Below are 13148 nucleotides of genomic sequence, written 5' to 3' on the forward strand. Positions count from 1 at the left end.
TTAAGCAAATACAATGTGTGTCTTCAAAATTTTCCAATGCAAAAATGAAATGTAGCTCATTTAAGACATTGGTTTCTCAAGAACTGGAAAACAAAATAAATGCTGAGCAAAATGCCTTCTGTGTTTGCGGATTGTAGTGAATGGCTTTCTTGGTAAAACTAAGAGCGAAAATTACAAAGGTCTATTTGGTGGGTGTATGTCCAAGAATAAGCTGATATAGTTACATGTCTGGTAGTTGCAAAGGGGCCCTAAGTTAGATGCTGTAAGTGTCATCTGCTTTATGAGACAATTACTGATCTTAATGAAGATTCATCTCATCGCCAGTCATCGTATGACTATCAATTTGTCACCATGTCACCATTCCAGACAACATGTCAGAACTTGTAACTGTGTCAGCGTATTCTTGGATATGCACTCTCCTACCTTCTATGGGCAGTTCACCAAAACTTGTGTGGTTGTACGGTGGCACTGCTGCCATCCTGAGAATTAAAGGATCGTCCTGTGTAAAATTAAAAAGAATGAAAATATATATATATATATATATATATATATATATATAGCAGTTCTGCTTGTCCTATATCACCTTCAAGGGATTATATGTCCTTGGTTGACAACCACTTATCCTTTTTAAGAAAATGGTAATTCAGTAATATTGTAATTCTGAAATTGTTAGAGGTACGTAAATAATCCATCAATTGATTCCACTCTCCCTCTAGGTGAGAGAGAGATAAGATCAGGCCATCCCTCTATCCAACCGCAACGCATTAGCAGCTATTTGCAATCTAATAATCTCTAAGAGAACGACCGCAATATCACCAGATATTAATCTCCTAGCCCTTATATATGCGCAAAAAATTTCAAAGAAGGAAATCTTACCAACTACTGTGAGGTTCACGAAAAAACTAATCTTTGGGTCGGAGCTCACTTGGCATTCATAAAGACCTGCATCTTTCAGCTGAGCAAATTTGATCTGCAACGCCCAGTCGCTGGTGTGTTCCATGTGAATGGCTTGGAATCTGTCATCACTGGTGTAAGTTTCCAGTCCCACCGTCAACACATGAAAGTCTTTTCTCCTGATCCAAGATACCTAAAAAGAACAATAAAGCAATAACATTTGAAAATATAAAAGGGGATATTAAGGAAGAAAATCGATAGAGAACAAATAAAAAATTATTCTACTGGGGATAAAGTAAGAAGATGAGAATCTATAAGTAGGAGAATGACAATCGATAGAACAAAATGAAAGAACATCGTAATAAAGTCCATTCGATTGAAAATTCTGCTCAGTTGAATAATTTCTGTATTGTTTTTAAAGAAGTTTAAGCACAAATAAATCGATTCACGCTATGAAGAAATTCAACTTTGACCTTTATGTGTTGGTCAATAGGTGTCAGCAGTAGTTTTATCACATATTATGATGTATTTATTAGCGCATGTGCCCTAGTTTTCACTGTTTCGTTCAAGCTCGGAAGATTATCATTTGTTTAATGTGCATGTGGGAAGAGTTTCAGACTGTTACGTTTTTTGTGTTTGCGGTTAAAATAAGCAATATCATGTTCTATATATTATTATATAGCTCTTATATCACTTTACAATTGACTGTAAAGAGATTATTTTTAAAAATATATATTATTTTGAAATGTAGTTAAAGAGAATACCGAGCAAAAATCAGAGGACAAATAAGGACTGAATGGTCTTATTTGGTACATCCCCCATTTGGAAGTGAAAATTCATAATTTGGGGGGTATTTTCTCGCACTTGCTTATTCAAATACGAATAAAGTGTGCCTTGTTTTCTCTACATAGAACATGAATCATCTAAAAGAGATCAGTAGTTCTCAAAGTTACAAGTATTAACTACCAGCCAGCCAAATAGTGCAAGGAAGCCACAGGCTATTGTGGCACCAATAAAAAAATAATAAGAAATAATAATCATAAATAAATAATAAACAAAAATATTGATTTATTTGTAAAATTAAAGTTAATTTAGCAGTTACATTATGTAATCCGTTACATACGTGGGAGATTATAATTTGTTTAATGTGCATGGGGGAAGAGTTTCAGGCTAGTACGTTTTTTGTAATAGTAGTACAAAACCGACGCAAGTCGTTGTGAATATGAAGAGAAATTGAACTCGTGTATCAACCTTGTGTATTTACTTAAAATCATTATATTCGCTTAAAATCATTTTACGTACATTTTAGTTTAAATCATTTTAAAAGCACCATATTAACTAAGAAGTAGTGCAATATCGAAGCAACTCGCTCTAAAGGTGGAATCCGTACATATCTTAGTTTGTGTTTTTGAAATACGAGTAGCACCGGTGTTTATTTAATCTTATAGTTAAAAACTATTGGACTCATCTCTTAATCTTTGACGTATTTATTTATTTAAAACTGCCACTTCTAAAGGCTTCTAGAAAAGAAAATTTCAGTTATTAAAAAAAAAGAGAGAAAATAATTATGGAAGCTTGTTAATGTTTCGCATTTTTATTTCCTTCTGATTACTGAGGGAGAGCTGAAATACTGGAAGCGAATTATAAAAGCTGTTTTATTTTTATAAAGATTAGAGATTGTCATTTACGAAAACAAGAAAGACATAAAAGTTAATGAATATGTATTTATTTCAGGAAGAACAAGATAAAATTGCTTGAAACAGTTACGAAAAACAGATCATCATGAGGTGTAGAATTATCGGAAATTATTGAACGCGAGGCTATCTTGAATTCAAAAGAAAAGAAACAGAAGATAAGACAAAAATCTTAAATTATACTTAAGAGATGGAACAGAGAAAAATAAAAATGAGCTTACAACCTTAGTAACGGATTTTAAGGATAGATCTCATTTCTATCAGGTTGTAGTTGGAGGGAAAAGAATTTTGATGGATGTATCTAAAAATTAATATTTATTTTAATATACGTATAGAGAGAGAGAGAGAGGGTATTAGTCCACAATATATCGTTCTAGAAGGACGCTATTGTGTGATGAAGTGATTCACCTTCTTTCTTTCTTATTTTTTTCCCACACTCCAAGAATAAGAAAGCCGCGCCCAGTGACTCTTGAGCCACAATACGGATCGAAGAGCCCTCTCTTGACAATATCCCACCTCTTGGAGGAAGTCTTACTTATTATAAATCCTCCATTATCTATAGCCTGGCTGCCTGTTCTCAAAAACCGATGCAACATCCAGATGTATGGCAACGTTTTGTTTTTCAGACACCTTTGAGCCTCTAACATGCATACTTGAAATACGGTTCTTATTTTTAGTATATGTTGAAGGATGAAACACATTTGTTTCTCCACTGCCAGCTGAGGGAAAAAATATCTCCAAGGATGTCCCGAGAAAACAGGTCGTTTATAAATATGAATCCTAGACTAATTTATAACGGGTATTCCTATTGGGAATTGGCTCAGGATTGATAGAAACATTGAAACTACTGTGTGATGCATCTAGTCTGGTCTTTAGAAACTTTTCAGATCATACTTGCAACCATTCATTTGGATCGGTTGTAAATATGGCCTGACTGTTTTTAAACCTATAAATTTAATTCAGTATTATTTAAATATAAAATGAAACATCGGTTAGAACTCTTTAGTGAAATTATTTTAAAACATTTCGTAATATATAATAAAAGAAATGGCAAAAAGAATCTACGGTCAGAGACTTCGAACATGATAAGGATCTCCACCATCTTAATTTCCATTCCATCTATAATATAGATAAGTTCATCGTGCACTTATAATGTCCAGTGAGATATTCGATGCTTCATTACACACCCTGGGTCCAGTCTTGTTGAAGATTAGTATTTTTCTCAATCAGCCCATACAATGGACTGTCTTTTAACATATTCGACACTGCATAATGAGCCCTAATTTTTACATAGATTTTGTGAAGATTAAAAAGAAAAATCTTGAAAAAGATAATCGTGGCGTACGGTGGATCTCTAACTACATATGCTGCGTGTCATCAAAGGAATGGCAAAGAAACCTCACTAGCAGACACGGTAGCATTTTGATTAGTTTTGAAAACAATACCACCCTGACATTGATAAATTGCACCTAGGCTGACTTGGTGCTTTTTCTAAGGGGGAGAGAGATTGGGGAAAGTATCCAGGAAGAAGACATCAACTCAAGAATCTGTTTGATAAGAAATCGTGTGCTTTCGGTATTCTACCAAAGAAATGGTTCAGTCGATTTTTTTTTCTTCACTTCCTACTAAAGAGTCATTTTCTTTTCCATCATTCGCCTGATTTAGCGCATATCACTTTCCCTAGATGAGAAATGTTTCAAACTAAATTAGCTGCCTCAGATCCTCTGAAACTTTACACAAACAGGGAACATAATGTGTTAAAGAAAAGTTCATCTTTCTGTTCTTATGTTTCCCAAGCGACATATCGAGTTTCAAAAAATAAAATCCACGTTCGTTATTTCCGCCAATCATTTCAAGTAACGTCTTAAGGAAATTACATTTAATGACTACCCCGCTCTTGGTTTTAATATATTCATTAAAGATATGAATGGCATGATTTTTTTTTTCTGTTATCTCAGTTAAAAATTAATATTAACTAATGTGCAATTTAACCTTTTGTTATGTACGTTCTCTGAACGCAGAAAAATAAACAATTTACATCACCAATTGTAGAAAATACAAAAAATATAATTAGAGATTTTTTTAAAGATAATTACTATGGAAAGCTGTTGCTACGCGTTTCATTTATTAAATTGCTCTGAAAATTCATTGTTTTTTTATTAGCGATTCACTTTTATTTTTGCTAAAAAAAAAAAAAAAAGACATTTATGTTAAATTCAGCTTCGTTACTATGGAAATTAGAAATTTACCTTTGGTTACTATGGAAATTAGAAATTTACCTTTGGTTACTATGGAAACTGGAAATTTACCTTTGGTTACTATGGAAACTGGAAATTTACCTTTGGTTACTATGGAAATTTGAAATTTACCTTTAGTTACTATGGAAACTGGAAATTTACTTTTAGTTACTATGGAAATTTGAAATTTACTATCAGTTACCATGGAAATTAGAAATTTACCATCAGTTACTATGGAAATTAGAAATTTATCATTAGTTACCATGGAAATCCCCACCCTAACCCATTCATTATAATATCTACAAATTAAATGGACTGATGGAATACTATAAATACACATTTATTACAAAAAAATTAAGATTCGATTTTTAGAGTAACTCATATATATGAAGATACAATTTCATACACCCGAAACTAATCTGTACATTATAGCTACAATTATAGTTACAATTATGTTGCTGATTGCTGGTAACTATGGCGAATACGCATTGCTGATTGATGGTAGCTATGGTGGATCAGAACCTATAGTACCGTGCATGGGTTGAGAAGTCGAACGAAGATTGAAATTAGACTTGAATTTCTGTAGATTATAATTTTCAGGAAAGATGTATGAAGGAAGGTTGTCCCAGAGAACGGAAGTTGAATGAATAAATAAGGAAGATGAAGAGTTGGTTCTGTGAGTTTGAAGTTGGACAGTAAAAGAATGTTGACTGGTTGTGTCACGTGTTTGGACTGCTTTGGAAGTGAGCTGGGATTATAGAAGCCAATTCAGAATAAGAGTGCCCATGGAAGTATCTAGAGAAAAGGCATGCAGCAGAAACAGTACGTCTATGAGACAGCGACTGGAGAGACACTCTTAGAGATGAGTCATTAATGAACCTAACTGCCATCTTTTGAATGGAATCTAGAAGCCTCAGAGAGGTTTTGGGGCACTGCTCCAGATATGGGAACAATATTCCATGGTACAGCGGATTTGCGATTTGTACAGAGTGAGCAGCTGTTTGGAAGAAAAGTAACGCCCAGAGCGAAAGAGAAACCTTGTTTTTTAGATACAGAGGATGCACTATTTGTAATGTGCTCATGCCAAGAGAGATTAGAAGTCAGGGTAATCCCCAATAGAGATATATGAGCTTGCCTAGAAATCAGTGTCATCGAAGAAAAGCATAGGAGCAGAAAAATCGTTTTTGCGAGATATAAGTCAGGACTGAGTTTTGGAATGATTGAAACCAACTGTTATCTTTGCTCCACTGGAGATCAACATTTAAGGAATTGGTAGTGGATATATATTGGTAGTGGAAACAGCAGGGCAAGGTTTCACAAACTGAAAGGTGGAATGCAAAGAGCTGTCATCAGACAAACTCAGAATACGATTTACAGTCAATGGAAGAATGTCATTAATATACAAGAGGAAAAGAATGGGAGAAAGAACTGAACCTTGGGGAACACCAACAGTAGTGGAGAAGTTAGAAGACAGAGAGCCATCTACTGTCACCCCGTGAACGGTCAGAAAGAAAAGTGAATAACCAATTACAGAAAACAGTTGGCAAACCATAACATGGAAGCTTGTTTAGAAGACCTTTATGCCAAACATGATCGAAAGCCTTTGAGATGTCAAGAGCAACTATTTGTGTTTCACCAAACTTTTCCATTGAATTGAATGGGTTTTAAAGTAAGAAACTCGCCAAATTCAGACGTTTCTGCTGTGATTAAATTAATCACAGCAGAAACGTGATATACGCCTTATAAATCCAGAAAAAAATGAAGTGCATTACGAAATCGTGGTATACTACGTCTCATACACTTTCTGTTTAATATATTACATCATAGATCGTAAAATACATGTTGCGATTACAAAGTATGTGCAGCGAAGTGAAAAAAATTATTTTATTTACTTTTCACTTTTATTAATAACACAAAATTAAAATGAAATAGAACGTAACGGAAATGTAATGCAATTCATACATTGCCTAACTTGATAAGTTTTAATCTTTACGAAAACCTCATAATTACGGATGGTATATTAAGACCTTTCCACAGGAATCCAGACCTCATCATACTGTTGAATGGATTATTTCTGCCCTGCAGGCAGATGACTTTTCCTGTCCCTTATTGTGATAATATTTTTGAAATATCTCTTCAGTCAACAATATGAACTTGTCCATCTTTAACAATAAATAATATTTGAGCCCGATTTCCATACCGAAAAACGTTTTCAATATATTACGCTCCTTGCTTCAGGGTAATATAAGTCCCTTTGTCTTGGCAAGCTTGATGCGATGGAGAAAGAGTGTATAAAGTATCCTATACTACACCGATGCACCACAAAAGAGGTCAAAGCAGTCGACATGTTGCTGTAAATGCTCCTGCTTTGCTGTCTTGTCCAATACCAGCAACTTGTGCGTAATCATTTGAAAAAGAAGAGTATTTTTCGTTCTTTTTAAATAAAAGCCTTTCTTTTTCTTGAAGACCCCCATTTATTCCTGGATCCGGGATACATTTCGCAGATTGCATGTTTTACAAAACACTAAAGTTTACGCGAAATAAGAAAAGAAATAAAGGCAACGTCTTACTTTTCAAGCTAAAGACACGGATCGTGGCAATCAATAGGAAACATTCAAAAGAAAGCCGTTCTAAAAATAGAATTCAAAAAGATGCTTATTTGGTAACGTGTTTGGAGAAGAGTCGATACAGCAATATCTATTTTTCCGAGAAGCAGGTGTGTCGGATTAACCAAATCGAATCTAACAGTTTGCAAAGCGTGATTAGTGTAAAATATTGCAAATATTTTAAAATCCATCGAAGCATGGATGTAGTTTCCATAGAAGAAAATGATTTCCCATTCATATTGGAATATTTAATACCATTGGATTGTTTACGTGTTTTCAAAAGTTTTTCATCTTTACAGAAAAATCTATCCGCTTTTTAGAACCCTGTTTCATTCTGTCGCAAACAAGTCTTTGGAATTAGAAAGTTATCCCGATGTTAGAATGGTCTTCAACCAGGTTTCCATAAGCGTCTTTCAAGGATTCTGAGAAATTTTCTAAGTGAAAAACTTTGATGTTTGCGCCTTCACAAGAAGTTTGCTTTTAACTTGTTTTTAATCTTAAAAATGGAACACATAAGAATAATCAGGGACACCACACTGAAGGAAAATAATCTCATTAAACTCAAGAAGCAATACATTGTCCATTCAAAGGATTGTGATTCCCTATCTAATAGTGGGTATATTCTCCTCTTGCAGCCACACTTCAAGGCATGGACTCTGTATGGTCTCTGAAAGTTTCAGGCGGGATGTTGCACCATGTTTCCAGGACGGTGTCTCATAGATCTGCAATAGTCCGTGGTGGAGAATCCAAACGCCAGATCTGTCGATCCATAATCCCAAAGATGTTCTATGGGATTCATATTCAGCAACCAAAGCACCTGTAAGTCACTTTTGTGGCAGTATTACGCAGTTTACGCAATACTTCCACCCTTCAACCAGTACTCAACATTTCGTATGTTTCATTTATTGAGTAAAGAGTCCCCTAGCCAAAACATTTGGCATACCTGCTATACATGTTATAGACATGGTGCAATATACAAATATTAACAATATCTTATATACATGAAAACATTGTACATCATCAATTGATTCAATTAGCACATGACGAACCAACTATACTGTGCAATGGCCATCCCGAACTTAGCTACAGCACAACGACCTGCGCCAGCAACAGAAACCACTGAAGAGACACTGTCCACAGACAAGCATCACATCCCAGAGACTGATCATCGCATTGCAGGAGTCCACAGCAATCTCCAAAGAGATAAACAGTTCAAGGAACAGCAATCCACCAGCAGTCAAAAGAAGTTACCCATATTAACCAGCAAAAACAAGCTGGAAGAAGGTCTTATTGCAGGAAGAAACCCAAGAAAAACAACTAAGGCTTCTTGCCGACAGCTTTGGTAGGCACAGAAGTGGACATCCGCCCATGAAGGAAACAGAATATCAACATCCTGTCCACTTCTGCAAAGAAATTGAATAGCAGTGGTCATAATGTTTAGACTTTGAGATTGTGTTTTAATATAGACTACCAGCAAAAAGAAAAAGAAAACCAAGCGTTTTCACCATTAATATCACCGATCTTTTTAAAAATGAAAGAATGCAAAGGAGAAGCATACTTTAGAGATAGAGCAAGAACGAGGTTTATCTTTGGATGCAAAGGTAAAATTAATATCCAAAAGAGTAATTAAAATGTTAACTATCTACTTACATTTGTCTTGTGTGTGACGTAGAAAAAAATTAGAAACACAATAGGAGAATTCTAAGCACATGGGTACTGAATAATGTTCCAACTTCACACTTTACACGAAGCATTAAGAAATACGACAGTCTAATACATTACCAACTTTACTTTTCATCCCTTCTCTTTATACAGCAACAGAACCAAAAATAGAGTGACCTTAATGAAAGTGACAGTTCTTAATATCACCCATGAAAAATAAAGAAGGAGAGCTCCTTGGAGATTAACCGTTGGGCCTTTTTTGTTGAAGAAAAGTGTCTTAATCTCCTACACAGAAAGACTCGAGGAGGGGTAAAAAAAGAAATTAATCCCAAAGGAGAAAAAAAAATAGAAAGAACGCTCGCTTCACAGTGTCTAAGTAAGTTAGCATAAAGTAATGCTATGTTCTTGAAGGTTCTTGCATTATGTTTGCGTAAATCTTGTTAAGGGAGCTTTTTATTCTTAAGAAAAAGACCCTAGTCGCTCTTATAGCTGTTGGCTAAGAAAACTCAGTAAGCCTGCTCGTATTACAAAATATTACAGGTTAGGTAACTCTTCAAAATCTATAGAAATTTTATATGTAAAGTATTAAGGTTTTTCTAAAGACATCAATCTACCACTGCTTGGTTAAAATGTAAAAACTCTCGCTAGATGGCAGCGTAAAACGAAGGCAAAAGAGGCCTTTATTTTGGACTTCAAAATAACCTAATGGAATGTTTATAACCAGTGAAGAGTTCCAACGTTAGAGACAAGTGCACCCGCGAGGTGATCTGATTGAGGTGTTTAAGACTGAATGAATTGAGCAAGCTCAATGCTGATGGAGTTCTTCCACTTGCTCAGATTACACACATTTGCCTTCAGGAAGCGGGTGGTTGATTGTTGGAACAAATTTCCATCTGCTTTTGTCGAAATGGGTAGTTTTAATAAATTCTATGAAGACCTAGACAAATTATTGGAGCGGATGGACTGGTGACGTGGAAAGTTTGAAGAAAATGTACCTCTCCCACAGATGCTAAATTCGGTTGAGTTCACTTTATCATTCTTCATTTGCCTGCTCAGTTAGGGGATCTGACTTAGCAGGCAAATGGTACCATTCCTGAATGGTCTAAGGTAACTGTGGGATTCGGTCGAGTTTGCATTGGCCAGCATCTCTGGAAAGTTTCTATCATGGAGCCCATACAACTTAAGCTGTTCTGAAGGCCAAAAAAGGACACTCACTCTTATGTCAATGTAGCTAAAATGGCCACTCAGTGTATATAAGCCCTCATGGATAGCACAGTTGGTAGAATCTCCGTCCTCCCCACACCGGATAGAAAAGACAGTTGGAGTACAGTCAATAGCATGAGGAATTTTTATGGCCTTTTTCACAATACGGTTGAGTTAGTTGGTCTCAGGCGAAGGTAGCATGGTTCCCCCTCAGGAAACTCAGGTTTTTCATCCAGCAAACAGAAAATCACCCACAGAACTCACGCAATTTACAGACAGTATACACAGAGCAATATGGCGTTAGTCGCTGATGATCCCAAATTCCTACCACAATAACAGTGTATATAAAAGCACAGACTGTAAGGAGGCTATTATAATAGACAGAATAAAACAGATACAGATTAGATTAGCAATTTCAACGTAAGGCAAATCAGCAAAGATTAAATTGGTATCATTGTTCCCCGGTCAAAACCACTTTCCCTTTCCAAAAAAAAGGTATAGCTATCAGGATCACTGTATATGCAGTACCATATATGTAAAAATTTGGTATAGGTGCAACAAAATCCCAAAAGATTCGAAATGTGGAATTTCGAATGTTTTCTGAAGTTAAAACTTTTGATCTTACTGGAATTCAAAATTAAGGTTTTAATAATTTTGAATTAACACGAATTTAATTTGGTGTATCATTAATCAAAAATTTAAATAAATTTGAATTAGGTAAATTAGGTAAACTTCCCTCAATAGATTAAACAAGAAATATTTTAAAATTTCTGGTAAAATAGAAATGCAATCTGCTGGAAGTACAATTACAACGGTTTGGTCAGAGAGAATGCCCAACTTCCGTATAAAGTACTTGGAGTAAATAAAAGAATCACAGGGCTACTACTAAACTAATAAGGGGCACTTTGGTTTTTGTGTGGATAGAATTGCTTTTTTCTCTTCAAAGGATTCGTCGTTCGCTATGAGATTTCCTCTTCCTTTCTTCCCCATCTCTTCATAGATATCTTTCGTTCTTTTATAATAGGCAGCTGAAGTTAAAAGTAAATCTGTAGGACATAAGTGTTTCACAAAAAAGGAAACTGTTCTCCAGAAAATACCTCTCCTCTTGAGAACACCGTAGTCAGGGGCAACGGGCAGATTACATTACTGGTATTTGAGTCGGGAGTTCTAAGCTTCATTTTCAGTTCGTTGCGCCGAATCCAGTGAATGGGAAAAGACAAAAACGGATTGAAGATGCAACCTGTGGGCAAGATTGTTCGCTTGCTAGAATCATAGGTGTTGCCAATGATCAGTATTGGATCTAGGAAGGAGAAAATAAAATCCTGGCACTAGGAAGAGGAAATCCCACTGGATTTCAAACCCAAATATTACGTTTGGTGCAACGGAGATTGACTGGCTTTGAAGGAAGACTCCCCGAAGATCGAGTATTGCCATGTTACGATTCGGATAACAGAGACAGAATAATTCGAAATGGATAAGAATGTCACACACATTTACTATTGTTTGCTAGAAATTAAAAAGAAAAAAAAAGAAACTATCTGAAGAAAGAAAAACTTGAAGATTTAAAATGTAATCTCTGTGTGTTTCAAAAACATTCTTTCTTCAGAAAGTACACTGAATATGGTTTTATCAATGCCGGAAGTTATCCCACTGAACAGGAAATGATTCCAAGAAAACCGAAGAATGTCATACGAGTACCGGAAGTGTTATCTATTAAATATTGAGAGTAGCTTCTCTGAATAGTAAATGATCTTCTTTTGATCTTACTGGAAGCAATCTTTTTGATATGGAAATGATATCAGAAATTTTCCAAGAGCCCTTCTCTAAGAGTCCTGATGGTATCTGACTATTTTAAGGATTATTTTGATACAGAACAAAATTCAGCTAGTTTTGAAGGGGGGAATTTACCCTATTTTAAAGGGGAGACTTCTCTGTAGTTTCCTTGGCAGGAAGTGTCTTCGGTTAGATAGATTCCAATGATAGTTTATATTGTTCTTGCACAAGCTTTTGACTCAGTGTGAAATCACTATAAACATGATATATTGAGAAAGACAAAATAACGGAAACACCTGATAAGAAAGCAATAGTTTCTTGGTAGAAAAGACGATAAAATCTGATGGTTATTTAGAGATTATATGAAAAGGTACATGACGATTTTTACTGACTTGTCTGCATACTAAAAGGTCAAATTGTTGGTGTATGTTTAACAGGGGCATCAGTAATTAAAACTGCCGATTTGTTTAATGTATCCACAGCAACTGAAATGGAGGAGGATCAACAACGATTTAGGCAGTAATATCTTGGTGTTCTTTAGTTCCATCATCATCTTGAATGGACGAATTACTGCCACAAATTACCTTGATATTCTGAGTGACCACGTTCATACCAAGTTGCAAACATTATTTCCCACAAAGCATGCCATGTTTTAAGATGATAATGGTCCAATATATGCAGCTAGATGTTTCCAGTCTTGGTTTGAGGAGCTTGAAATTGAGGCTAACATCTCTCGTGTCCTGCGCAATTATCAAACTTAAATGTTATTGGGCCATTCCGGGCACATTTGGAGAGGAGAGTGAGAAGCAGATTTCCTGCACCTTCGTCGTAAGCTGATTCACTTTCTCATTACAATAATGTGGAAAGTGATATTGATAGAAATCATTCATTGACACTAGACGTAAAAGACTGATACTGTTAAATGATCCCACATAAAAGAAAAATTTTCAACCTCTCTCTACTAATTAAGAATCTTAATGAAGCAGTACTCTTTGACTTCTGCAATGCCGGAAGTTGCACTTGTTATACCAGAACTGTTGTAATTGATACCGGCAGTTAAATCTTTCATACGAAAAGTG

The 13148-nt window shown here is 35.4% G+C and overlaps 1 protein-coding gene across 2 annotated transcripts in view; it reads right to left on the reverse strand.

Annotated features, from left to right (window-relative positions):
* The window catches only part of LOC150085240 (zwei Ig domain protein zig-8-like), a 176063-nt gene that overhangs the window by 17115 nt on the left and 145800 nt on the right, over positions 1–13148 (reverse strand). For both annotated transcript variants that reach the window (XM_090373108.1, XM_090373110.1), the window contains exon 3: positions 877–1087. In XM_090373108.1, coding sequence (XP_090229234.1) covers positions 877–1087 — 211 coding nt within the window. The remainder of the gene's footprint in view (positions 1–876; positions 1088–13148) is intronic.

This window comes from Mastigoproctus giganteus, chromosome 5 (assembly GCF_048544385.1).
Source record: "Mastigoproctus giganteus isolate SK-2022 chromosome 5, ASM4854438v1, whole genome shotgun sequence".
Lineage (NCBI taxonomy): Eukaryota > Metazoa > Arthropoda > Arachnida > Uropygi > Thelyphonidae > Mastigoproctus > Mastigoproctus giganteus.